Here is a 26,550-nt window from a genome sequence, read left to right as displayed (position 1 = left end):
ATCATACAGCCCTCCCACCGGAAGCGTGGAGCGTATAATATAGATGGGGAGCTTTCAGATTCCTCGAGGCCAGGGGTAGGTGGAGGAGAGTGGCTTGGCTGTGCCCCTTCTCAAAGGTATCCCTGCAAAGGGGTGTCTTGTCTGAGTGTTCCAACCCTCTGTCCTAGGAGCGTTGGTCAGTAGGGTATGGTATAAAAGAGGACACACTGCAGTCTGATTGGTTTGCTGTGCTTTCCCAGGGGTCCTGGGCAGAATCCCTGGTATTCTTGAACTTGCAGAACACAGCTTTATACAAAGAGATAGTATTTGCTCTCTGGGCTGTACATAAGAGGGTCTGCTGGTGGGGGTGAAAAATGGGAGGTCCTAATTGCACCTCATCCTCTGAGCCCATTTGGGAGGTTACATGCCTTTCTGATGCTTGTTTCTGACACTTCTAACTTGCCTGCTTTGGCCAACAAGCTTGTCTCTCTGCTCCTCTCTGTTCAAATCAAGTTCATGTCTCCCTGGTGACTGAGACACAGGGAAATCAGGAAGACCAATGGAAATTCAGCCAAAGGTTTTCTGCGTGACTTCTATTTGAAGCAGTACTTTAAACATTGTACAGGTCTTATTTAATTAGACACTTTTCCTGATGCATTTTTCTTTTCTGTCTTTGGTTTCTCTGAGGGGTCTCATAAAAGATGCCAACTCCTACTTCCCACAACCTCTAAACACTTACCACCTGTGATGGATGTCTGCTTATGTGACTAAGGATCTCCAGATGAGATCAGCTTGGATTTAAAGAGAGGCCCCAAGTGTGATCACATATATCCATGTGAGGGGAGTAGAGGAAGAGAAGGGTCCCACCCAGAGGAGACAGCACCATGAAAAGATGCTGGCCTTGTTGGGTGCACAAACCTACAGGTAACAGAAGCTAGATGAGACACAGAAAACATTCTCCTTTAAAGTCTCGGGGCAAAGCCCACCCATCTTGGTGATACCAGTTTTAACTTTCTGACCATCAGAAGTACGGGAGCATAGCATAGTGCTGAGTTTTAGGAGTCATATTTTTGTTAATTTGTTAGAGTAGCAATACAAATCTAATACAGAAGCTTGGCCTGCTGTTGGCATCTTATGGCTTCCAGAAGTTGGATTGGCATGTGTATTGGCCCAGGTTCCTCCACTGAGACTTTATAAAAGGGGCTGGTACAGGACAGAGAAGAACATTATATGCTATCATCCCTGGGAACCCCACAGTGTTTCAGTATCTCTTCTAATCCCAGAAGAGCTTTGCAATCCCTCAGTGGGTCAGGGAACTGACTCGCAGGTGGCAACTTTCTTGAGAGTAGAGGCATAGCTGAAAAGTCCTCAAGTTGGAGTTTGAATGTTGCATCCCCAGCCGAGTCCAGCATCTTCTCTCTCCCTTGCTATTATTGCTTTTCGTTTTTGTTCATAGTCCTTGTTCAGTCTTCAGCCAGAGGCGGGTATGTGGGGGTTTTCTCTTTGTTCCTTTTCTCGGAATGTGGTCCCTCGGTCCCAGCCCCTGTTAAAAATTAGGCTGGCTCAATCTAGAAGAGATGATTGTACATCATGTCACAGTACTGGGCTCTGATAGCCAGGTGGCTCTGGGCAGCCCTTTATTATAAATGGCAACTATACACTGGCCGAATGTGATTGTGTGTGAAGCTGTGTGTGGGGGGGGGGAGAAAAAGAGAATTGGAGTGGATCTGTGACACTGTTAGGGAGGCAGAGTAAAGATGCTTTCATGTTGTTGTTGTTGTTGTGTGTGTGTGTGTGCACACACGAATGTGGTGTTTGTGCATGAAGACCTTTATGTGCATGTGGAGGTCAGAGGTCCATATCAGAAATCTTCCTCAACTGCTCCCCATCTTATTTTGAAATTACATCTAACTATATCTATGTACATATGTGCATGTAGGGGGCATATATGTGCTATGGTGTATGTATAGAAGTTAGAGGACAACTTATAGGAGTCACTTCTCTCCCTCCTGTATGTTCTTCCTAGAGAATAAACTCATGGTATTGGTTTTGGGGCCACCTCACTGGCCCTCTACCTTAATTTTCTAGACCCGAAAGCCAGCAAGTTCCAGGGATGCTCCTGTAGGTCTCTACAGTGCCTCATTTATAAGTGCATATTGCGGTGCCTGGTTTCCTTTCTTAAACAATTGAACTCAGGTCCTTGTGATTGCCCCAAGAGTAACCTACTGACTGAACCATCTCCCCAGCCCTTTAGGGGGTTTGGGATAGCCTTATAGGTATCTCTGATTCTTGAAATGTGGTCTTTCTCCTATCACCCTGTGCCTGTGCTTCTGAACTAAGTGCTCAGTGACAAAGCACCTCTTACTCTAAGGAGAAGTTGGGATTTTTGGGAGCTGGAACCTATGGATGACGGACATGGTGGTTGTGTCCTTTGAAATTTGAGGGATTTGAGGGCATGTTTAGATTTCACAATTTGCATTCAAAAGTTTGTTTCAGCCACAACCACACACATTCTCTGTCGACACATGTGGTTGTTGCAGCCACTTCCACAAGCGATAAACTCACATAAAAGGAGCCAAGTATGATTCATTGCTGAGATCGCTGTTTACCTGAAAACACTTGCAGATCAGAGAATCATTAAGAAGTGAGAAAGTCCCTGAATTATGGCATATTCTGAGCTACGTGAAAAGATCGTGTGCTGGAGAGGACTGGCTAAAAATTTGCATTCATATTGGAGAGTTGGGAACTCCCATCCAAGATGTGGTCACAAGGATAAAGCCCCAATCTCCAATGCTGTGATTACCATGATCACGTGTTCAGGGAAGATGTCTTTTGTCTGTACTTGGTTGCACTTGGTAAAACACATACTTATTATGGACCTGTCTCCACTTCAAGGGTGGCCAAGGAGTGGGAGTAAGGCTGTCTTTATTATTGTTTTCCATGTGTGCACTTACATGTACCTACAGGTTCGAGCTTGCAGAGGTCAGAAGGAGATGCCGGGTATCTCCCTCTATCACTCTCCACCAATTTCCTCGAGATGATCTCTCTCATGAAACATGGAGCTCGGCTAACAGCCAACAAGCTGTAGCATGCTCTACTTGAAACAAGTCTCCTCCATTGCACTACACAGCAAGTCCCTTCCCCCACCGAGCCAGCTCCATAGCCTTGTGCTTAAACTTAACGTTTCTTTATTGAAGCTTTTATACACGCATGCAATAAAATCTGATCATATCTAGCTACCATGTCCCTCATCTAATTCTCCCCCTTTTCAGACACTCTCCATGGATAACCACAAACATGTGGCCCACAAAACACACACACACACATATACATGACTAACAATAAATATATATATTTTTAAACAGGCTCTGGACTCAGGTTTGATTCCAAGTACCCATATGGTGGCTCACAACCATCTGCAGTTTCAGTATTAGTGAATCTGATGCCCTCTTCTGGACCCTGGGCATACAAGACATGTGAGTAGTACACAGATGTATATACAGTCAAAGGACACACACACACACACACACACACACACACACACATTCACACACACACAAATGGTGTTTTAATTTAATTTTTCTTCCCCTTTAAAAAACAACAACTATGTTTTTCTGTATTCTTAAGTTTGCCATATTACAACAAAAAAATTAGTTAAAAGACACTGGATGTTTGTTTCCTTATAACATGCTACCTCTGTTTGTCATCTGTCACCACTTGTCTGAGAACAGTGGTTTCAAAAATACAATTAAATATTTTCAGTGGAAAAGCTTTCTCTGTGGCGGTGAAAGTTGTGCAGGCCATGTGAATGGACTTCTTACCTTTGAAGTGTGCGTCACCAACAATCGCCGTGTAAACTTTCTTACGTGAAGCCCCCGTGTTCATCACTGAGTTCGTGTAGTAGAGTAGAGCAAGATGTCAGCCAAAGTCTCTCCCCGTAGATCTTTCTTCCATTGAAACCACCAGTTTCTAACAGTTTCTCATGGTGCCTATTGGAAATTTAAAATAGCTTTTGAATTGCCCAGTGGGAACTAGAAGCCTGGTTAGGGCAGAGGCACCTGCAAGGGAGAGACAAAAGAATGAGCTGAGGAGTGGGTGGCCTTAGGCTAGTGGAGACCCAGCTTCTAAGTCAGAGCATTTGTGTCAATTCTTCCATGGGAGGCTCATGTGGATCCATGCCATCAGGGAAGAAGGGGGCTGGATAGAAAGGTTGTTGGAATCCAGAAGAGCATGCTAATTCCATGAAGTTGTCAATCGCTGCGGTCCAGAGGGAGATAGCTGTGAATAGTGGGGTGGAGTTAAGCAGGGGAAATTTAGGCTGGGAAAGTTAGGGCAGATTTCACAGTGGGAGAGTTCGTAGACCTGTCTGTGGGGAGGAGCTGCCGTGCCACCAGAGGGACTGGAAATAAGGCTTGAACAAAGCACAGGAAAATGGGTGAGAGGGAACCTTCCCTGGGGGCCCCACCATGACCTTCATCAGGCTCTTCCCTGCCTGGCTTGGGATTCACTGCTTCACTGGCAAATGATCCAAAGGGGAGAAACAATTGCTTGGAAAATGTCCACAGGGTAGGGGGGTGGATAATGGGTATTGGCACCAGATATTGGCTGACTTGCCTGTGGGCATTAGTACCCTCCTGCTTTGTGTCTGTATGGCTTTTGGTCCATCTGTCAATCTGTCTCTCTCTCCTTTCATCCATTCATTTCACAAACTGTTTCAGAACCTTTAAGTCTACAAAGACTACTAGGCTGCTAGGAAAAGCCATTTTTTGAGGGAGAGGGGACATTTGTTCTGAGACTTGTGGATGGGAACTGAAGAATGTTCCAGCCAGTGGGGCAACCTGTGAGCACCTGAGCCAAGACTATAACATGTGAAATGGCTCATCAGGTTTAAGGACCTAAAAGGACCTGGATGTTGCTAGTTGAAGGAGATGTTCTATGAGATGGGAAAGGTAACTGGGCTCAGGTTAGGGTCTGGTGGCCTCTGGGTAATGATTAGAAGTTTGCTCTAAGAGTAATGAGATTTGGGTGTGGGCTCTGGAAGGCCTTTTATTTCTGTGTTCATATTAACTTATATCTTCTGGTCCCTACTTCCTAGGGGTCAACTGTGTCAGGCAGAGGTGAGTTGTATGAGAGAGAACAGGGCTTTGGTCACCAGCAGACAGGAGATGAACTGATACTGGGGAGAAGACTCTGCCTTCTTGGTAGTTCTGCCTTTGCCTTAGGAGCCCATAATTTTAGGGGAAGTGCATTGTGGAATAAATTAGTACCACCCAGGACAGGGTCACATAAGAGCAATCAACTCAATTGCAAAGCAACATATAATAATATGAGGAAACAAAAATTGCAGCGTGGACCAGAAGATAAAATTTAAAATGTACATCTAGGTCTTCATACATGTGTATATGGATTTATATACACCAAACATTTTCAGATAGTCTTGGTACTATGATCTAAGTTTTAGGAAAGGTTAAATACTTTATATCCCTTAAATGTTCTCACAAAATTATACACTAGTGTGATCTATGTTTTTTTTCTTACCACTTTATTTAAAAAAAAAGATACATTTACAGATTTTTAAGGCATTTTGGCATAACATTATACGAATAATTTTGTCAGTACTTAATTCTTTTAGAGGTTTGATAGCATGCATAGAAATCCCACTAGTTACCATAAGCATGAAGTACATGTAGGACAGAACATAACATGGAAACAGATTTCTTGTTGGGTATAGATTAAGCATAATGATCTGTGAATACCAAAGATTGCCACAAGGCTACTATCTTAGCTCTTGGATTATTAATGATTTGAGGTCCAGGTGTACTATAGTGTGATCTATTTTATACTTCATACTTTCTCCTATGACTTGTATACTCATAAAGGTTATTTATTTTTACAAAATTAAGGCTTTATCAGTTTTATAAGACCCTTTTGATCCTTCAGTGTTTCATAATATTTTATTATCCTTAACTTAGCTGAGGCAGCTCACATATATAATAAACACTTGGGAAGCTGAAACACATACACACACACACACACACACACACACACACACACATACACACACACACACAGTGGGGGAGGACAAGAAGGGGGGAGAGAGAGAGAGAGACAGTTATCTTCTGGAGTTTTGCTTTTGAGGATGGCATCAGAGGTCAGAGCATTTGCTGAACCTCTCTCCCTCACTCTAAACTCTGGCTGAAATTCTGGTTTCATTCTGTAGTTGCTTTGCACTGAGCCATTGGCAGACCATTTGGTTGTCAGTTGGGGTTAAACCATTCCTATAAATGCCAAGAATGGAAGCTACTTTCATGGGTGTTTGATGGGAGACCAGATCTCATTTGAAACCTCATATATTCAAGTTATGATGACTGTAGCCTCCCTGATGAAACCCCAAACTGAAATTTCTTGAAGAACAAATATTTGAATATAGATATGTCCTCTCTATTAAAATGAAAATATCTTTGATTGTGTCTACCTTTGGAAGGACACAAAGTTAAAAAAATCAGAAAAGCCCTCTGAAGGGTTGAGAGGTGAGGGTTTCAATCCAAGAAAGGAAGTTGGGTTTTGCAGGCACTGCCCACCCCCACCCTAGTGCTCCCCTCTAATGGTGAGTTTTGTTATTTCTTTTGTTGTTGTTTCAGCAGAGGAAAATTAATCAGAGTTGCATGGTTTGGCCAATTTTGTCTTAGGAAGCCCTTGAGATTTAGACTAAGTAGATAGGTATGGGTTAATAAAAAGAAAGTGAAAACCTCTCATTTTGCTAAAATAGATTTGTTCTAGAGATACTGTGACTGTTTAGACTCATTTCCTCAAACACTCAGGTGTGTTAACATTTTAGGCTAGGCAATTCTTGGTTGTGAGGGGGCTACCCCACGCCCGGAAGGGTGTGCTTCAGAGCCTCTGACTTTGGGTTCCTGGACACAGTAGTAACACATGCTTAGTAACAATCTTGGTGTGTCACCCTAAGTCCCCTAGGGATCAGCCACAGAGCCCCAGCAGGGGGAGGTGGTGATGGACAGATGGAAAAGGGACGTGATCACTTCTGGTGCACACTACATCGATGGCTTCTGAAAAGAATGTAGGGAAGAGAAGTGTCTGGGTCCAGCTGGAGCAGGTCTTCGTGAGAGAAGCGAACTGGAAGCTTCAGACGTCTGAGTCCTCTGGGACTCGATGAAGCTGGTTGTGAGAACAAGGGAGAGGAAGACACCAGAATATTTTCCATGCCTTAGAGCTGAAGGATCTTGAGGTCCATTGGAATTCATCTTTCTCCCAACAGTTAGATTTGTTTTAGCCTGGAAGCCATTGTTGTATGGCATCGCCTATGGTAAATACTCTCTAGCTTTCCCATCTCTTTCTAAGTAAGCCCCATCCTTAGGGTGCAGTTGGAACTTTAGCTTTTTTTGCATGAGGCTTCCTCAGCTATACCTCAACCAGCATGGAGTTCTTGCTCTTACCTTCAATCTTGCTTACTTCAATTTTACGGCAGTGACATTAATTCCAGTGCGGACATTTAATCAAAGAGAACTCTGTTTCTTTATTTTAAGGCTGTGGGAGCCTCTTTACCTTCCCAGTGTAAGATCTTCTGAGGCTTAGCCTGTCTCTCTCTTTTATTGTCTAATAGATTTTCTAGCATGTGCTTAGTAAATTTTGAGTCAGTTGAAGTCAGTTGGCTTGCTCATCCCTCACCCCTGTTTAACCTCCCAGATCTCTCCACACACTCCAGTCCTGTCTCTTTAAATAGTCAAGGACACGGCCAGTTGTTTGACAGTTCCTCAGGCATAAAAAAATAATTTAGCTCACACTTAATTTTTATCAGGAGGTAAGTTTAATATTGTCAAGGATTAAAATTTTATTTTTAAGTTTTTACATCCTGTTTCTCTTAATGTCATTTTGGCTTCAAAGAGTATAATTCTGAAATTATGAGTACCGTTGGACTTGTTACTATTTCTTCCTTTGTGTATATAATGTTTCAAAAGCTGTTGATGGCTAAATGTCATTTTTATACTTTTTGGATTCATAACAGTTCAAATTCATTCAAAAACAATTAATAATATTATGTATCTTAGGAATAGCTGTCATGTATCTGGTGGATATGACATATTGTTAGATATTTTAAGCTGAATGTTCTGTCTGGAGGCCAAGTTTAACAAGACAAGGAGCAGGCTGCTTTACAGATGAGCTGAAGGGTAGGGAACACATTTGTGAGGGAACTTGGAAAACACTGGCTTCTCTGCTCAAAAAAAAAAAAAAATAAATAAATAAATAAATAAATAAATAAATAAATAAACCCACAATCAGTAGCCTATCTCAAACTTTTTTTTTTTTTTTTTTTTTTTTTTTTGTTTTTGCTTTATTTATGTCTGGTTTCCTTCTGCAAACAGGAGAGCCACCTGGCAGCTTCCAGAGAAGATATTACCACTAACTACAAACCACCAAGGCAGTGTTCCCAGATTCTTGAGAGACATTTTTCCAGCTCAGACAGATTGGCTCTCTGATTTTTTTTTTTTTTTTTTAGATCTGAAACAGGGATGATACATTCCATAAAGAGTCATTGTTTTCAAGATGGAGCAGCCCATTGTGGAAGGAAGCTTGGTTAGCAAGAGTGATGTCAGCTGTGGGAGGGACTGGGCAGGATCCCTGGCTTTGGGCGCACATTGGGCTGTTCTAGTCAGTTGGGACTGTCGATTAGCTCTCCCTTGACAGAAGCAAGACCTTTTTAAATTTCTTCTTTGGAAATTTCCTAAAGCCCCATGCTTGTAGGATGAGGGGGGGCAGCATTGGGGGTATTGGTTGGGATCAATAAATAAAAGTTTTCTTTTATTAGTGTGTGTGTGTGTGTGTGTGTGTGTGTGTGTGTGTGTGTGTGTGTGTGTACAACTCATGAGCCAGTGGAGATGAAAGGAGAATATGAAGTGTCATTTCCAGGTACCATCCATTAAGACAAAGCCAAAACCAAAGGTCAGGGTCATTCCCTGGCCTGGGCCTTACCAAGTAGACAAGGCTAACTTCCTAGAGAGTTCCAGGGATCTGCCTGTCTCCACCACCTCTGCTCTTTTTGCAAGTGTGTTCTACCATGTCTGCCTTTCGGCATTAGTTCTGGGCCACAAAGTCAGGTCCTTTCACTTGGGAGGCGAGCTCTTTCCCGACTGGGCTGGCTTCCTAGCCACTCTTCATACTGTTTTTTTAGAACAATGAAAGATGGAGCCTCTATAATTCTTTCAGTTCGTCCTGGACAAGCACCTGTGATTTTTCCTCTTTCAATTTGTTAACATTTTTTTTTGTCTTCAAAGACATGAGCGACAACTCATCCTGCTGTGATTGTGTCCCATCCTCAGGAAAATCTTCTAGTCATAGGCACAATGAGTCTTGATATCTATTCCACGTGGGATCTTAACCACAGCCTGTAAGATCCTTCTAGTTTTCCTACCATTTGTGAGACACGTACACAAAGAGGAAGGGAAGCAGCCCTGGATACTGAGCTACTCCAAGGAGATCTCATGGTGGCTCCAGAAAGTTGCCCTTATGTCCCCACCTCAGGTCTTTTGGCATCATTTAAGGTAACAACTTGCTGGCTGCCTTCAGTGGACTTACTTTCCATGAACTCCAGAGGATATTTATAGGATGGGAAGATGACAATTCAGCCCCACCCCGACCCCATGTTGTGTGCTTAAGCAAAAGAATAGGGTGGTGAGCATATTCCTGCAAATTCTATCAACCCCACAGGATGAGGGATACTGCACTAGCCATGAACACCTTGTAGAGATGCGTGCATCACATGACCCTGACCCACTGCCACACTGGCTTCTTTCCCTTTGTTACCAATGTGTTCAGCTCCTCCAAAACTCGAGAAGCAGGGCAGCAGCTCTTCAGAACTTAGGAGGCTGTTCATGGACTGAGGTGCTGATCTAGCCAGTGCTACTGAGATGTCCCACAGTGAGAAAAGCATTATGAAAGAAGCTAGAACCAGGGCCCCAATGCTAATGCATTCTCTGTCGTTATAGAATTGATCCTCGAAGAATTCTCAAAGATGCTTCAGCCTAGGGATTCTCAAAGTTCTCCGAAGCTTTTGAGGGCATGTTGTGGCAGGACAGACCTGGTTCCACCCCACCCTTAGAAACATTTTTATCCCTTATCCTTTCTTCCTTTTCTCCTCCATTCCTTTATCATGTCCCCTCCCATCTATCTATCTGTCTGTCTGTCTATCTATCTATCTATCTATCTATCTATCTATCTATCTATCTATCATCTATATCTCCTCTTTCTTCCTGAGACAGGCTTCATCAAGTAACTATTCTGATCAACTCACAATCCCCCTGCCTCAGCCTCCTAGAGGAGTGCTAGCCTTGCATATATAGGCTACCATACTCAGCTTGACCTGCTGGATTTGATTTGGAAAATAAGTTATAACCTTCAACATTAACTTAAAATGTTTTATATATATATATCACACACACACACACACACACACACACACACACACACACACACACGCATGCTTGCGTGCGCACATGAACATCAGATTGGTTTCTTCTTCTACCTTTCAGGTTCTGGGGATAGAACTCATGTTTTCAGGCTTGGCAGCAAGCCTCTTTGCCCACTGAGCCATCTAGTGGAACCATTTATTATTAGAGACAGGCTGCCGCTAAGCACATCAATTGGGAGCTATGATTTGGGGAGTAGCTGGCTGTACACACACCCTGTGTCAGGGAAAAGAAGCGTTCCTATCTCCTGTTTGCATATCTTTTGTGAAAACAATCTAAACGGCACCTGTTTAAACCTTGCCATAGAAATGCCTGGAAGGTAAACAGTCAGTTCTGGAGCAGCTAAAACATGGCATTGTTTAACGTGGCAGCCATTGATGCTTGTCTTTAATTACGGCCTCGCTGTCAACCCCTGAAGTCCCTGCTCTTTGTTGTAGATCTGATATGATGTTTGAGGTTTTCAAAGCTACAGAGATGAAAGAATCCACAGTCAAATATTGCTCATTCCGATATGCCTAAGGAGGGAGGAGGGCCATTGCCCATAAGGGTTGCTGAGCTTGGAGAGAACGTGGATGCCCCCCCCCCGCCTTTGATGACAGCCTCAAGTGAGGCATCCTGGTTTACTCTGTTCGTGGTGGAGGAGGGCCAAAGCTGGAGGAGATGAAAATGATTTATCTGGTGACGGTAAACAAGAGTGACAGAGGGGCAGCTTGAGTAGAGAGCTGGCTGTCACCACCACTGGCAGCTTATACGTTAGAGCTGTGCGGCTCAGGCTGACCTAGCAAAGATTCCTGGAGTTATTCCCTAGCCACTTTTGTTTCTCTTGTCTTCAGTTGGCCTTAGCTATGTATCCTTACATGCTGCCACTATTTAGATCATTAATATGGGTTAGACTCATCGCAGACCACACTTGGCCATTTAAGGGCTTATTATCACTCACAAGCTCCATCCACCCCCCCTTGTAGCTTCTACAGCCCTTCCCATCACATACATCCCTGGGAGCCTGCTCCCTGCTCCCACAACAGCTCTGCTCATTGCAGAGGAGACGTGCAAACCTCCTCCCCAGCTATCGCCCTGTCCTAAGTTTCTCTTTTCCATCCCATCTCTTCTTCCCAGCTGAGAGGCGTGGCATTCTCATGGCTGCAGGCGTGAGCACCGGAGCCGGCTGGCAGGGTTGGGATGTGGCTTTGATGGTCACTTGTTCTGTCATGGTGAGCAAGTTGCTGGTTCTGCATTTGATTTTCTTCTCGGTGAGATACTGATGGCGATTGTACCTGTGCTGCAGAGTTGTGAATAGGGAATGAGTTGGTAGGTAAAACCCAGTAGGGAGACCAGCACAAGGCAGGTCTTATAGACACCTATTGCACATTCATACAAACACACACCCTCTAAGGTATTCTATGTGAGATACAGCATATAGTCTAAATATTCACAGAACCGTGACAACAAGTTTCGCTGTTGTTTTATTTCGCTTTGTTATCTCCTATCAGGGAGCAGATGATAAATAGTTTTGTTAACTGACTTATTTCTGGGGAAACCTGCCAAACCCCCAGAGTGGAGATGAATCCTACCTCCTGTGGCCTGGTCTTCATGGCTTCATCTTTTGCCCTCTCCTGTTTGCTGTGTGAACCTACCAGCTAACTGATACTGCCGGTTCATTTGTGGACAGCCCTCCTGGTGGAGGCCAAGCCTAACTTAATCATGAGAACTCTCTGGTTCCTGTTTCCCCACAGTCTTTCAGAGCTGGGATGAAGTGGGGGTTTTCTTTGCCACTTTAGCTTCTTGCTGACTCGTACAAGGTTTGCAGAATTAGGACAAGATTTTTACCTTCGGAGAGTTTTCTTTTGGTCAAAGTGGAAGAATAAAATGAATGTTTTGAAGGGAAATATTTAAGAGCAAAACTCACCTGGTTGCAGACATCAGGCTTTTTCCTCTAGGCTGTGTCTATTTCTAATGAATACTTTTAGTGTCTAAAAAAATGAAGTAGGAATAAAAAAAAAAAAAAAAAAAAAAAAAAAAAAAAAAAAGAACCAGAGGAGAAAAAAAAAAAAGAACCAGAGGAGCTGAGGAAAAGGCTCAGTCAGTCCAGCGTTTCAAATGAAAATGTCCCCCATAGGCTTGGATATTTGAATACTTGGTCCCTAGTTAGTGGTGCTTTTAGGGATGTTTAGGATGTGCAGCCTCGCTGAAGGATATATGTCACTGGGGACAGGCTTTGTGAGTGGAAAGCCTTGAGCCACTTTCTAGGTGGCTTGTTCTGCTTCAGGCTTGCATTTGAAGGCTTGGGCTCTCTCTCAGATTCCTGCTTCTGCTGTCATGCCTGTGGCCCGCTGCACCACCCCTCCCCCCACCCCAGCCCCTTTCCCCACCCACCATGTGGATCTTGCCAGCATGAAGGTCAGGCTTTTGGGACTATTTGAAAACCCAGGCACAGTAGTGTGTGCATAGAATCCCAGGGCTGTGTGTAGACGGAAAGATCCTTGAGTCTCACAGGCCAGTGGTTCTAGCCTGCTCCGCAAGCCTCAGTCCCACTGAAAGACCCTGTCTTAAAGAAAGAGAAAGTGGATAGCACTTTAATATCAACACCAAAGCTTATCTCTGGCCTCTACATATTCATGCATATGTACACTTGGGTGCAAGTACACACACACACACACACACACACATGGACACACATAAACATGAATGGGCACACTTGTGAACATTTGCACATTTACAGACTTTAGAAAATGAAACAAAACAAAATCCAAACCTCATAGAATGGCTCTGTCCCAGAGATAGTTGAGACTAGAGCAAAACGCCATGCTAGTTCAGCTCACCTTACCCTTAGAAGGAAGAGATGCAGATGGAAACTCACTGGCCTCTCCAGTTGAATACAGACATCCTGTTTTCTGGTAGCTACGGTGAGGGGCAAAAACTTAGCTAAGCATGTATCCACTGTCTTTTAATTCTCCCACTGTGGAAAGGTGTTAAGGTAGCTAGAGCTCTGTGATCAAGTCTTTGGCATTCTCTGGTGCTGTAACCATGGGGCTTGTAGACTTAAAAATGTTATCGAAAGTTAATATGACTCTACAACCTTGTGTTCTTTCTACTTCTGTAAGAAATGGGCCCTGGATACTGTTTTTCTTGGTTTATTTTTGGATAAATATAGCTGGAAAACATTCACATTCGACCCCTTTCCTCCTATCTGCCACCTTAGTAAAAGCAAAAGCTACCATAATCTCCCCAGGGATCCATAGAGAAAACAGTGATGCTATCAGCAGAAGCCTCTTCCACCACCTAGGGAAAACAAGGACTCCCCCAAAACACTTGTAATCTAACCGAGCAAATCTTTAGGAGAAATTCTTGTGGTGGTCAGCAAGAGCAAACCTAAAAGGGCCTTTGAGCAGAAATCTGAAGGCAAACAAAAACACAGCAAGCTAGACCTGGGCCTGCAAGCAGACTGAATTGCAGAGGTAGGCAGCTGACAATGGCTCTTCTCTACTGTTAGAGAAGATTAAGCCCAAAGTCTCAGTGGTGTTATACTGCAAAGTACCTTCATTTTCAGTGCAACTCACCTACCCAGTGTGGGCCAGCACTGGGCAAACTCACCACTCCCGGTTCTAGCTGGATAAAGATGCTGACATCTTGTTGTCCTGGGACATGAGACCTCTGTAGTCAAATCAGGGATGTGGTGGTTTGAATGTCCACCTGGAACCCCCAACTACTTAAGGATCCTGGGAGGAGATCGTAACTGGATTTTGAGTGGGCTGTGAGTGGACACATGGATCATGTGAAGGCAGAAACAGAGTGCAGTTACATAACTCCAGGCAAAGGAATGCTGGCAGCTACCTGGACCTGGAAAAGGCAAGGAGGGGTCCTTCTCTAGAACTTTGGTGAAAATATGGCCTACTCACATCTCGACTTTAGACTTCTGGTATCTATCAAAGTGAGAGAATGCACTAATCTTGTTTTCAGTCGCCCAGTTAAAGGCTTCTAATGAGATGTTTTAAAGGCCAGGCTCCTGAGTATCTTATAATCCCTTTTCTGTTCATTGGTGAGGGCTCAAATTAATGACTACGAAACGGCACTTGACAAACATGTGCTACCATCTAGGCCATTTCTATACTGAAGGTATTGTACAGGAAGCAACAAACAGAGGATTGGAATAAAGAGCTTCCTCCATTAGAGATATTTCCTGTATATCTAACCATCGCAGCACAAACTGCAGGACAATAGCATCAGTCAGTGTCAACAAGGGCAGGCAGAAAGCCCAAGAACATAGCTCTGTGCACCTTACTGGGCTATCTGAAGTACACACCGGAGTCCACAGAAATGCAGTGACAGGGGAAGGCAGAAGAGCAAGATCCCTCATTAGTATAGCAGGTCCCAGAGCAATCCACAGGTAACAGAACCAGTGGTCTCTCATGGTTCCTGTCTTGTAGTTGTTTAGATAGTGTTCAGAGCAAGTCAGTGTTCCTGGCTCCCCTCTGGAGGGGTCTTAGGATGTCACTTTCTCCCTCGTGTCTGCACTTCCTGTCACAGAGTAGGTGCCCAGCAGATATTTGTTGTGTACAAGTCTTTGTGGGAATGAGTGACATTTCTAAAGAAACGTATATAATAGCAACTTCAAGAGGCTCACGGTCTCCATTGCCTGAAGGTGTCATCTTGAATTCCGGGCTATGGCTTGAATTTCATCTTGTCCTTGCTAGAACATGGCAAGATCTCAGACTCCCTTTCAGCTGGCAGTCTTTCCCCACTGTGTACCCCACTTCCTTCCTCCTTTCTCTTTCTATCTTCCTCTCCCTCTTCCCTTTCTCTTTTCTATTTTTTCTTTTCTTTTTTCCTTTCACTCATCAGTTTCATTGTTCTGTAAGTTTGAATGTGTTCTTCCCGTATGTAGGTTTGTGTCTGTGCCACAGGAGTGCTTGTAGCCTATTAAGGTCAGAAGAAAGCATTGGATTCCCTGAGGCTGGAGTTACTGAGCAGCCATGTGGGTACTGGGAATCAAATCCGGGTCCTCTGCAAGATTAATGATTCCTCTTAACTGCTGAGCCAACTCTCCGCCTTACCTGCACCCATTTTCTGCTTAGTAAAGGCTTGGCACTGGAATTGTGGAATCTTCCCAGAGTCCTCTGGGTGATCACCTTTCTTGTTGGCTTTCTCATTGTCCTTGTACTTGGATGATGCAGCAATATTGGAATCTTTTTTCTTGATCTGTTGTTTCTATTTGAATGAATCCGGCATTTTCTCTTCCATTTTATATGACCAGTGCTTGGGTCATAATGAACATCTGGTACATTTTTGTCATGGGAGAAAAAAGGTAGCTTGCATTGGGCACTTGTTTTAGGCAGCTATTGAAGCAGCTGCTATGAGTACCAAGTGATAAAAGATGATAATGTGATTACTGATTCATTGATGGATTATTGGTTTTGATAGAAAGAAATGATGAGTTTAGTGTGTCAGGCTTATGTTGAACACTAGGGGTAATAGTAAGTCTTTTGGTATTGATTTAGGCTTTAAAGGGCTTTAATATTAATGCTCTTTGTTCTCATTGTAGTACAGTGAGGGGAGGAGGAACGTACTTTTCATCCTTTGATTGGCACCTGCTATAGACCGCTCTCATCAAACCAGTGAAGAGCAATGAGAAGAGGAGAGGGTAGGGTTAGGTCGGAGAAAGTGGCTACATTCCGTTTATTTTAATAGCTGCAGATGAGGACCGGAGAGATAGTTTACTTCCTAGCTTGCCATACAGTCATAAAGGCTTGAGTTCAGTCTCCAGTTCTTACATTAAAAAAGCCAGGCATGCTGAAACTCCAGCAAGGGGTCATAAGTCAAGCAGACCGCCAGGGTTGTCATCAGCCTAACCTATCCATTGAGCACCAGGCCTTAAGGGACTCTGACTAAAAGAAGAAAAAAAAGTTAAAAATAAATGTTGAATGGTTACAGAGGAATAGCACCCAAAGCTGACCTATAACCCTCATGTACCTGCACATACATGTGCACCTATGCATCCACATGCACATGTAACCCCCAAATCTAGAGATGACTCTGCAAGGCAGACATTGGCACCCATATTTTATAGATGGGAGAAAAGAGGGTTGCTCCAGCATCCTTACTTCATTTCTGGAAGACACCGGGTTAAAATGCACACTCATGGGTCTTCTACTCCCCCTTTCCCTCCTCCTCTCCTCCTCTTCACCTCTCCAATGCCCCATTGCTTGTGTCCCTTATGATTGTCAGTTTATCTGTTATGCCTTGGTGTGACTTAAGAGAAGGTTCATGCCCTGCCCTTCCACTGTGAGGGATTTGTTGGAGAGTGAGACCCACAGGATGCTTCTGATGCCCTCCTCCTTGATACCCTCCTCCTTGAGAGGTATGGGAGACTTGAAAGGACTTGCTGATGGCTTGCTGAGACAGCTTCATTTTGTCCCTGGAAATGATTAATTATGAAGCTTTGCAATGCTGAATGTCACAGAGCTTCTTCCCAATCCATGACTTTTCCCCTTCCCTTGAAGCTAATATTTTATATTTAAGAAGGAACAAGTAAAATCACCCCACTATGAGGATATGTATATATTTTATATTGTGTATGTCTGGTATTACCAAGACATACATATCCTAAAATAAATTAGAGAAACTAATTTGGGCAGAGGGGGACAGGGCTTCTCTGTGTAGCCTTGGCTATCCTGGAACTCACTCTGTAGACCAGGCTGGCCTTAAAGTCACATGGATTCTCCTGACCCTGTCTCCTGAGTTTTGGGATTAAAGATGTCTGCCATCACTGCCTGGCTGAAAAAAATACTTTTTAAAAAAAGGCTTGTTTTATCTTTCTGTTCTTATGTTTCTGTCAATTTCTGCTTCTCTCTTGTCTCTCTCTTTTCCATAAGAGGTAGCTATTTCCTTTAAAATGGTTTAATTGGTAATTTTCTCCCCATGAAATTCTGTTTTTTTATTTCTCCATTTAATATCTGATGAAGCAGAAAGGAAGCCAGTCTCTGGTCCACAGTCATCTCGTATCCTGTGATTCAAGGTGAGGGAGAAGTTCACCCCTAGGTTTGGGGACTGCACACATCCAACTTCCTTTTAAATTCTAGTCCCCATGTCCATGTGGGTCCACGCAGGGTCTAGGTACCCCCAAGAAGAGAGCTGGGGTGAAACTGCAGACAGTTGTCATGTGATAACCAAGAGGCAAGGGGATCTGGCTGGGAGACCGATGCCCTCGCTCTATGCAAACCTTCAGTCCTCACCTACGTGTGTGTCTTTCCCTTTTCTTCTCACCCCTCACCCTTAGAGCTGTGGCACACCTGCTGTTGTTCTTGTGCCTCTTTCCAACAGTGGCATCTGCTCAGTGTAGCCATCAAGAATTTGAATGTCAATATCTTTGCCTTGAAATGAATGGAAAAGTATTTGTCACTCAGCGGCAATCATTCTTCAAATAAAAGGTTAGCCAGACAGGGCCCTTAATCAAAGAATCGGTCTTTTCTGTCAGCAATGCCTTTTAAATAGCAATGATGAAGGCTGGCTGTCAGGGTAGGACTTGATGAGCGAGATGATTGATCTGCATAAATCATTTTCTTTTAACATTTGTCAGTGAAGAGTAAATTGGTGGGGCATTTTGGATATTAGCAGTGTTGAAATTAATATGCAGCACCCTAGGTGTGTCCCGCTCTGAGTCCTCATAAAAAGGAAGTGAAAATTAAAAAGGAAGCTTGGGGGGGGGCGTGCATTGTTCTCCCTGGAAAGTTGCACCCTTCTTAGTGCTGTGGTCATCATCTTGCATGCTAAATTCAGAAGTTGACTGTGTAGCACATTTTACAAGCTCTGAAAAGAATCTAGTTAATTTGGGAATTAGCTAGAGTCAGTAGCATTTAACAACCAGTAAATCTGCAGAGACTCACTGTTCAGAGGAGGGACAAAAAAAAAAAAAAAAAAAAAAAAAAGGAACTCAGGAGTAATGCCTGGACTTAAAGGGTGGGGTGTCAACTCCCCAGAGCGCTGACACAGAAATGACTTTGGTTTGTACTGTTGGTGGAAAAGCTTGAGAGCTTTTGAGCTTTGAGCATTTGGAGGTTAGCTCTTCTAAGTCAGTCTCTTTAGACACAAAGTAAACATTAACCCTTTCAAGTTTGCCTCTTTGTCTCTAAAACCATGCTTCCTTCTGTGACTTCTGGTCCGTGTGTGTTTTGGGTGCTCAACAGATTCGTGGAGATAAACGGGGTAGTGAGCTGCTTGGAAGCTGAGAACAAGTACCCAATCGATGTTAACTCTCTTGCTTTCTTTTAGTCAAGAAAAATGCCCCAAACGTAGAATGGCCACTAAGAAAGATGTTAACACCAAGAACCTGTTCATGTCTTCAAATGAACAATACATGCATTTTGTAATTAAATTGAGGAGACGGGGGAGAAAAAAAAAGAAGAATTTGGGTGTTTGTTTTGTACCCTGGAAACATGGTCATCCTCCAGTCTCCCATTCGACAATGGGCTAGTTGCTGTGCATTTTGAGATACCTAGTGAACACTTCAGTATTGCAATTCTACTTCAAGGGTCAGGGATAGAATAAATATCTAGTCATTCCATTCTGGGAATAGGGAGTGAGGCAGGCAGGATGGGGGAGGAGTGTGGCTTAAACACACAGTATTTTTCCATACTCATTCCCCTCACTGCCTAGATCAGTTGTTCCCAACCTTCCTAACGCTATGACCTTTTAACACCGTTTCTCATGTTGTGATGATCCCCCTGCCACTAAACTGTTTCTTTGCTACTTCATAACTGCACTCTTTCTACCCCCCACAAACTGTGATGTGAATATCTGATATGCAGGACATCTGATATGAGACCCCCCAAAGGAGTAGCAACCCAACAGATCAGATTGGATGCCTGAGATCCTCTTGTTCATCTTTGGGATGAATGAAGAAAAACATATGTAATATAACATTGGAATCAAAGGCTGCACCAGCAGGGGCAAAACTGCTAAATTTCAACCCCAGGCCTTTGCCTCAGCTCCTGGCAGGGTAGGTAATTATCTCCCTTGGCCTCAGTTTCCCCACCGTTCAGAGGATAGTGGTAATATCCCTTCATACAGTGTTGTTAGCATGAGTGAGTTAATATATAAGCACCAGAGATTGGGGGGGGAGAGTTTCTCGTAAGAACAAGCTAATTATGACATGGGGTGTTAAAAGCACGTGTGCTGCTTTGTTCTTTTGTCAACTTGACCTAGCTAGAGTCATACGGTATGAGGAAATTGAGAAAATTAACGTCATCAGATTAGCCTTTAGACAAGTCTGTGGAACATTTTCTTGATTAATGATTGACGTGGAAGGGCCTGGCTCACTGTGGGCGATGCCAGTCCTCTGTAAGAGGTCCCAGGTTGTACCAGAAAGCAACCCGAACAAGCCGAGAAGAGCAAGCCAGTTGGCAATACTCTTCCACGGCCTCTGCGTCAGCTGCGGGTTCTCCTTCAGTTCCTGCCCCGACTTTGCTCAGCGACCGACTATGACAAGGAAATGCCAGCCAACTCAAACTTTTTTCTCCCCACATTGATTTTGATTAGTCTTTTGTTACAGGGACTAGAACATCAAGGTGGAAAAAGCTGAAATTCAAGTGGGTCAAATGTGATGACTTAAAAAAAGAGAGAGAGAGAAATGTAATTAGACTATCTGGTGTGTGGTGAAGGTATACCAGACTGAAGCTCAGGGATGTTTTACCGTAATGTCCTTGTCAGACGAGTCCGGGACTGTGGTAATTCTAGAATCGACCATGTGGCAGCTGGGAAGTCACTACTGTGGAGACTGGCCCACAACTTGCTTGTGCTTACCACAGGAGTGAAGTGCGCTCGAGAGGGTTGTGTGTGTAAAACTGGCACACAGGAGCATCTCAATTTCAGCTAGCTTATTAAACATTTTCTTAATCCAGCTCCACACTGAGACATTGATTCAACGGTAACTAACTTCTACTTGTGGATTAAATGTAAAGTTAAGGATGGAGCACGGTCTGCCTACCCAGAGTTTCCATGCCTGAAGGGACAGTTCTCACAAGCCTCTGCTTCTGGCATGTGGTCATGCCTTGAAGAAGCTTCTGTGACTTGTGCGGCTGGAGAGGGGTGAGTGCTTCTGGTCTGCACTGTCTCCATCCATTCTTGGGGGGATGGGGAGTTACAGTCTTGCAGTTTTTTGTTTTTTTTTTTTTTTTTTTGGTTGGTTTTTATTTATTTATTTATTTTTGTTTTGTTTTACTTTGTTTTTGTTTTTTCTGGTTTTTCGGTTCTTTCTTTCCTTCTTCCTTCCTTCCTTCCTTCCTTCCTTCCTTCCTTCCTTCCTTCCTTCCTTCCTTCCCTTCTCTTTTCTTTTTGCTTAGTGGACTGGTTTGCACTTGAGTTTTACCGCTCATTCCTTCTCCGTCTTCTGCACTTACCTCTCTTCAGGTTTTTGGTTTCCTTCTGCATGTGCAGGGATGTTGCCATAAGACAATTCCAGAGCAACACGCGGGGCATGCTATTATTGGTCTCTGGAGTCTGCAGTGGCTCCCCCAGTTTCAGGTGGGCTGGCAAGGGAGATCTGAGAGCTCATCTGCCTCTGCTTCTGGAGATGCTACATTGAACATTATGTGTGGTCACTGTGATGTTTTAGGAGAGAAACCATGAGGCATGGTGGCTACATACAAGAATGATTTATAAAATGTGTGCCCTGCTGCTTTGGCTTGGACTGTTCTTGGGCTACTGGTGTGGTAGTACTGTATTGTCAGATTCCTTACCAATTCTGTCTTTATTCAAAGAAACATAGCTTGTGTTATCTGTCCGGCTCCTTTGTGGATTTTAGTCACATTAGTTGTGATGTTTTGCTCAAGATTATTTCAGGTGATGAAGATCTAAAACAAGGTGTTTAAGAAGACCTTCAGTGTTTAATTTATAGAAAACCCTAAAAAGAGACTTAGCTGTCTTTACTAGATAAAACACCTTAGCCTAAAGCTGATGATGTTTTCCTTTTTATAATAATTTTTGTTTTTGAAATTATAATACATCAATTTCTCTTCTTTCATTTTTTTCCTCTAATTTTTTTTCCATGTATGTCTTCTTTTTTCAACGTCATGACCTTTTTTAAAAAGTTGTTTTACATATATACATGCATACATACACAAGCAAATTTACCTGCTGGATCTGCATAACTAACCCAGGGTGTGGGGAGGCACTCTTCCCCAGGCAAGATCATCTCTCCTACTCTCAGCATTCTCTGGCTGCCTACTGTTCTTTGTCTAGGATTGTGATCACCTAACCTGTTCCCTTCCATGTCCCATGTCTGTTGGTGTCATCCTTGTTCAGGTCCTGTATAGGCAGCCATGTTGATGAGTCTTGATGCACGTAGCTTCTCTGACATTTCTAGGAGACATAAGCTCATAGCAAACTTCTTGTTCCTCCAGCTCTTACAATCTTTCCATCCCTTCTTCTGCAGTGAACCATGAGCCTCATGTGCAGCAGCAGCATTGTAGATGTATTGTGAGCCTAGGTTCTGGAGTCCTCACACGGAGATCTCTGGTCCGACTAGGTGTGTGGGTTCAGGCGAAGCAGAGAGGTCTTGTGCAGGGAGGGTGAACCAGTTCTGCAGCCTCCACTGCTGGTGCTGCTGTGCCTCCATTTCAACCATTGCTGCAGGACATCGGATCAGGCAGGAGACAGGCTAGCCAGTGAGGGGTGCACGGGAGCTTCTTGCAGTGATTTCGGGAGAGCAGATCTCTTCCCAAGCAGCAGCGTTACAGCTCTTAGGACAGAAGCTCTCAGACAATGGAGTAATTCCTGCACACCTTTAATCCTTTCTGGATAGGATTCTTATATACAGTTTTGGAGTGGGCCAGAGTCTGTCAACAGGCACTTCCTATTGTCTTGGCCTGAGAGCTTGGGAATACCTCATCTACATATTTGGGGGTGTGGCCCTGCTTCTATGTGACTGATCTGTCTTGAGCCTACATGACCTGTGGTCACATCCTCACCTGTGGAGGAGGGACTTGGGTTGTGACTTACTCTACTCAAACCTCTCAACAGGGGGGTGTAGCTGTGTAAGAGGGGCCTGATCTCCTGGGAGATTAGGAAGCTTCCTACCATCCCTTTGGGTTCCTGGGGCTTTGACTTACCTTGACTAGGAATCAGGCTACCTTTCACAGGCCATGGCCCCACAATGTATCAACGAGGACTAGGCACCACATGATTTCTTATTCTCTGAATTTTGATTGGTGTGGTTTCTGTAATGTTCCCTATCTGTTGCAATGAGAAATTTCTTTAATGAAGGGTGAGAACTACACTTATCTCTGGGTATAAGGGTGATGGGCTTCAACTAACTCCAATGATAGGAGGTGCCTCTTGATTAGTTTTCAGGGACTCTCTGTTGTCTAGGAACCAATAGTCTTGTTTAGAAAACCTCCCAGATGCCTAGCTTGCATCCTTTTAATACTTGCTGATGCCCTTATGAACAAGCATATGAGGACTCTCCTCTTCTCCTTTTCAATCTTATATTTTCTTCTTCTCTTTGCTGCCACTCCCTTCACTGGGAGCACTAGATGTGCTCTACACATCTTTAGGTATATACAACTCATTCTGTTAGAATGTAACATCTTTAGGAACAGGGACCTATTTCTAGCATCACGTCTGCTGCATACACTCTATTCTTGGGTACCTGGGACATATCAAGAGCCTGCCTAGTGACTTGATGTGGTCTATACAACTGGTCCTCACGTGGCCTTTGCAATTAATTTGTGGAAAAAAGAATGAGGCAGCTTTGATATGTCACCCTTTGTGTAAACTTTGTTGTCCTCAAGGGAATGTGACAGAGACCCCTTTATATTTGTCTATTGTATCCCTGAGGATATTTTAAACCACCAGCTTGGTGCTGACAACCCTCCTTGATGAGCCTGCAGGGTCCAGAGACTTGAGCTGCTCCCATATATTTTGGCTTTATCCTATGTTTGATGGCTCAGTACTCTGTTGTCTTTTTCCTTGTTTCTGTCTCTAAAGTTCCTTGACTGGGATACTTTAACAGGATTTCTCCGAGTTTTCCTGAGTGGAGCCATTAACTGGATGCACCACCCATACTCTCTCCGCGGCCCCTCACCTGTGTGAACTTCCCTTAAGCTTATCTTGGGAAGCCTTCACGTCCCACTTGTTCAGAATTCCTCCTGGTACCTGCAGTGGCCTGTTCCCAGCTTCACACTTTATTTTTCAGGACATGTGCATGACATCCATTTGTAAGTCACTAATGCAGAGAGGATTTCCCTGCCAGGTCTTGATTTTCTTTACTCACCTCTTAGCTCTGTGGGATGCACGTACTCTTGTTAGAATTGGCAACCCCAAATCATTTATCAAGTACCTAGTTGTTTGAGATTTAGCCTTTTTAAAGTTTTGTTTCATTTGCAAACAATAGCGTGATTAAGCCTTTTCAATGTAGAAGTTACAAGTAAGGGCCATACAGCTCAAGGCCTTGAAGATTTTGCCATCTGGTCTGATTCCTACTGGTTTGTTAGTGTGGTGATGTGCATGGGTTTAGAGCCAGACACACCGAATATGAGCGGTTAACCTGGTACTTCAGAGTTGTATGGCTTTGACATATTAAACTTCTCTTAACTCTCTGTGTTCCCTGTGAGAAGGGTGACAGAGAAGGCCAGCATAAGGTGAAATGGTGACTATAAAGCACCTATGTTAGATCCAGGCACAATAAGTGGCAACTGGAGCCTTCTGCTCATGGGATTATATGTATGTGTACATACACATATGTGCATATATGCACACTCACACACACACAACATTAAGAGAAAACAAAAACATGGAAGCCAGACACAATGACATATATCCACACACCCTGGCAGCTGACACAGGAAGACCAGAGTTATATAGTGATACTCTGTGTATATATATATAAGGGAACCAGACCTTAAACATTAAATATTGTGTCAGTTTGACTTGTAGATGTGTACATTATAGGGAAGTGATGGCTGTTTAGTGTGCAGACTGGAAAAAATATTTCACTGACCCTGAGGACAAATTTATAAACTAATTAATACTTTAAAAAAGCTCAAAGTGTGTCAACCAGTAAGTGTATATCACAGAGATATTCAAGATAATCTCCGGGACCTTTGACTGCATTGCTTAGTACATCAGATGGTTTATCTGCGGAACTTGACAAAAATCAACATAAATATTCGTTTGCTCCTGCAGCCATATTGAGCCTCACACAGATGCATAGTTAAGTATTTATTACGAACGTGCAAATATTGATGTCCCCAGGGCCCATTCTTTGATTCTCAAACTGTTGTTGCTATATTTAGGATTGTTGATTAATACAGGCCATTGCTCTGACACACAGCACATCTGACTCGAGGGCCGCCGAGAGCAGCAGAAGGAAGAAAGGAAACAGATTTGGTACAGATAGGGGTGAACAACTCAGAGGATAAGGTTTTTGTGGGGACAGGAGCAGCAGGTAGCCAGGTTCACGAGATGGCTGAGGACATCCCTAGATCAAAGCTGTGCACAAGGATACAAGGTCACTTAACCATTACTCCTCTAGTTTAAAGAGACGGAATTTGGGACAAGAAACCATAATTAAAAAAAAGTGCATCTCACCATGTGATTTCTTGGCACTGTTGACATTTTGGTCCAGGTAATTACGGTTTAGGAGCCCATGCATCATTCGATGCTTAGTGGCTTCCTTGACCTCTCTTCACAGGTGTCAGATGGCACACCTTCCCCAAGGTGAGATCAAGAGACATTTGTGCAGCCGTGGATAAATGTCTCTGAGGAGAGACGCAACCACTCCCAGTTAAGGCCGTAGAAGTAAGCTAATACATGTTAAGACAAGGTTAAAGAGAAAGAATGAGCCTAACATTTATCTCAGTGGATCGTTCTAACAGCCCTGCGTGCAGAGTATTATCAAAGGCAGTTCTGGAGGAGGGAGTGGCAGGATTCATAGAGGTTCTGGATTATGGGCTTGGACTTTTCCAGTACAGTCTGGTTCCTACTATGATATTTTCTTTTTAGTCTTCCCTCCCTAGAAGGTCAGACTTGAACAGCAAGTCTAAGAGTGCGTGAGGCTCTTCTTGGTATGTGAAGGTTTAGATTTCACATTCATATAAAAATCCTGCCAAATATACTAGTTGTGAGGAGTGGTACCCAGGTGACATTTGGGCTATTGATTTATGTTTTTCTGGGAATATGAACTGAGCTGTGGCCCAGTGGAGAGTTATAAACAGAGATGTGTAGGCTTCTTCACTGTGGACAGCTTCTGAGAGAGAGAGAGAGAGAGAGAGAGAGAGAGAGAGAGAGAGAGAGAGAGAGAGAGAGAGAGAGAGAGCTCAAAGCAGGTTCCTAGAGGAACAGATTACATAAGATTTGGGTTGTCCTCTGTAGCAAAGGTGGCCCTTTCTTGTTGCTTCTGAGAAATTGTTAATTAATCCAACAGCACTTTCTTTGAGGGGAATGTGAGAGTTGTTCTCCCATATAATTCTCTCACAGTTAGCTTAGCTGGTTTCAAACTCGCTGTAGTGGAAGTGGTTTTATTGTGAGCTGTGGTACTGTTTGTGTGAAGCTTAATGTAGGGACAGCCTCTCACTTTCTGCCATCTGGTGACACATTGGTCCTTTCAGGGAGAATTTGGAGGTGTGAAGTTGATTGTGAAAATTATGAAATTAGCAGTAAAATTAAGAACCTCTTACAGACACATTCTGAGTGTACTCTGTCTTTGTTGACAGTTGGTGTGGGGCTTAGGGGTTGGAAAGGAAGGCATTAAATGATTAACTCTACCCTCTCTTTTTATACCATTGAGAGGCTGTAAGCCAATAAAAGAACTAAATGTTAGCAATCTATAAAATTCCATAACTGGTAATAAAGAAAAACTGAAACTATATTGATATACAACCAAACAAGATAATTATCATTATTTTTTAATAAAGCCATTTGTCATCAATAAATACCAAGGGGAATAGGAAAAATTACAAGCACAACAATGCCATCTTCCATAATTACAGCTATTAACAATCGAAAGCATAATTACGCAGGGGAGGAAAACTTTTAGGAAAGCCCTGCACCGTTTCTGCACAGAGAAGTAACATGTCCACAAACACTCAGGATTCTCTAA

The 26,550-nt window shown here is 43.4% G+C and overlaps 1 protein-coding gene across 2 annotated transcripts in view; it reads left to right on the top strand.

The window, feature by feature from the left end:
- LRMDA (leucine rich melanocyte differentiation associated) overlaps positions 1-26,550 on the top strand; it is a gene marked incomplete at its 5' end in the record, with an annotated part of 952,780 nt that overhangs the window by 285,654 nt on the left and 640,576 nt on the right. Inside the window, one exon of one of the 2 annotated variants that reach the window (XM_080926985.1) lies at positions 17,838-17,884. The exons of the other annotated variant lie outside the window; for it this stretch is intronic. Within the exon in view, the coding sequence (XP_080783111.1) occupies positions 17,838-17,884 (47 nt within the window). Of the gene's footprint in view, positions 1-17,837; positions 17,885-26,550 lie in introns of those variants that run through there. 2 annotated transcript variants of the gene reach the window in all.

This window comes from Micromys minutus (genome assembly GCF_963924665.1).
Source record: "Micromys minutus genome assembly, chromosome: 12".
Taxonomy (NCBI): Eukaryota; Metazoa; Chordata; class Mammalia; order Rodentia; family Muridae; genus Micromys; species Micromys minutus.
This window is presented reverse-complemented; position numbering and strand designations above follow the sequence as displayed.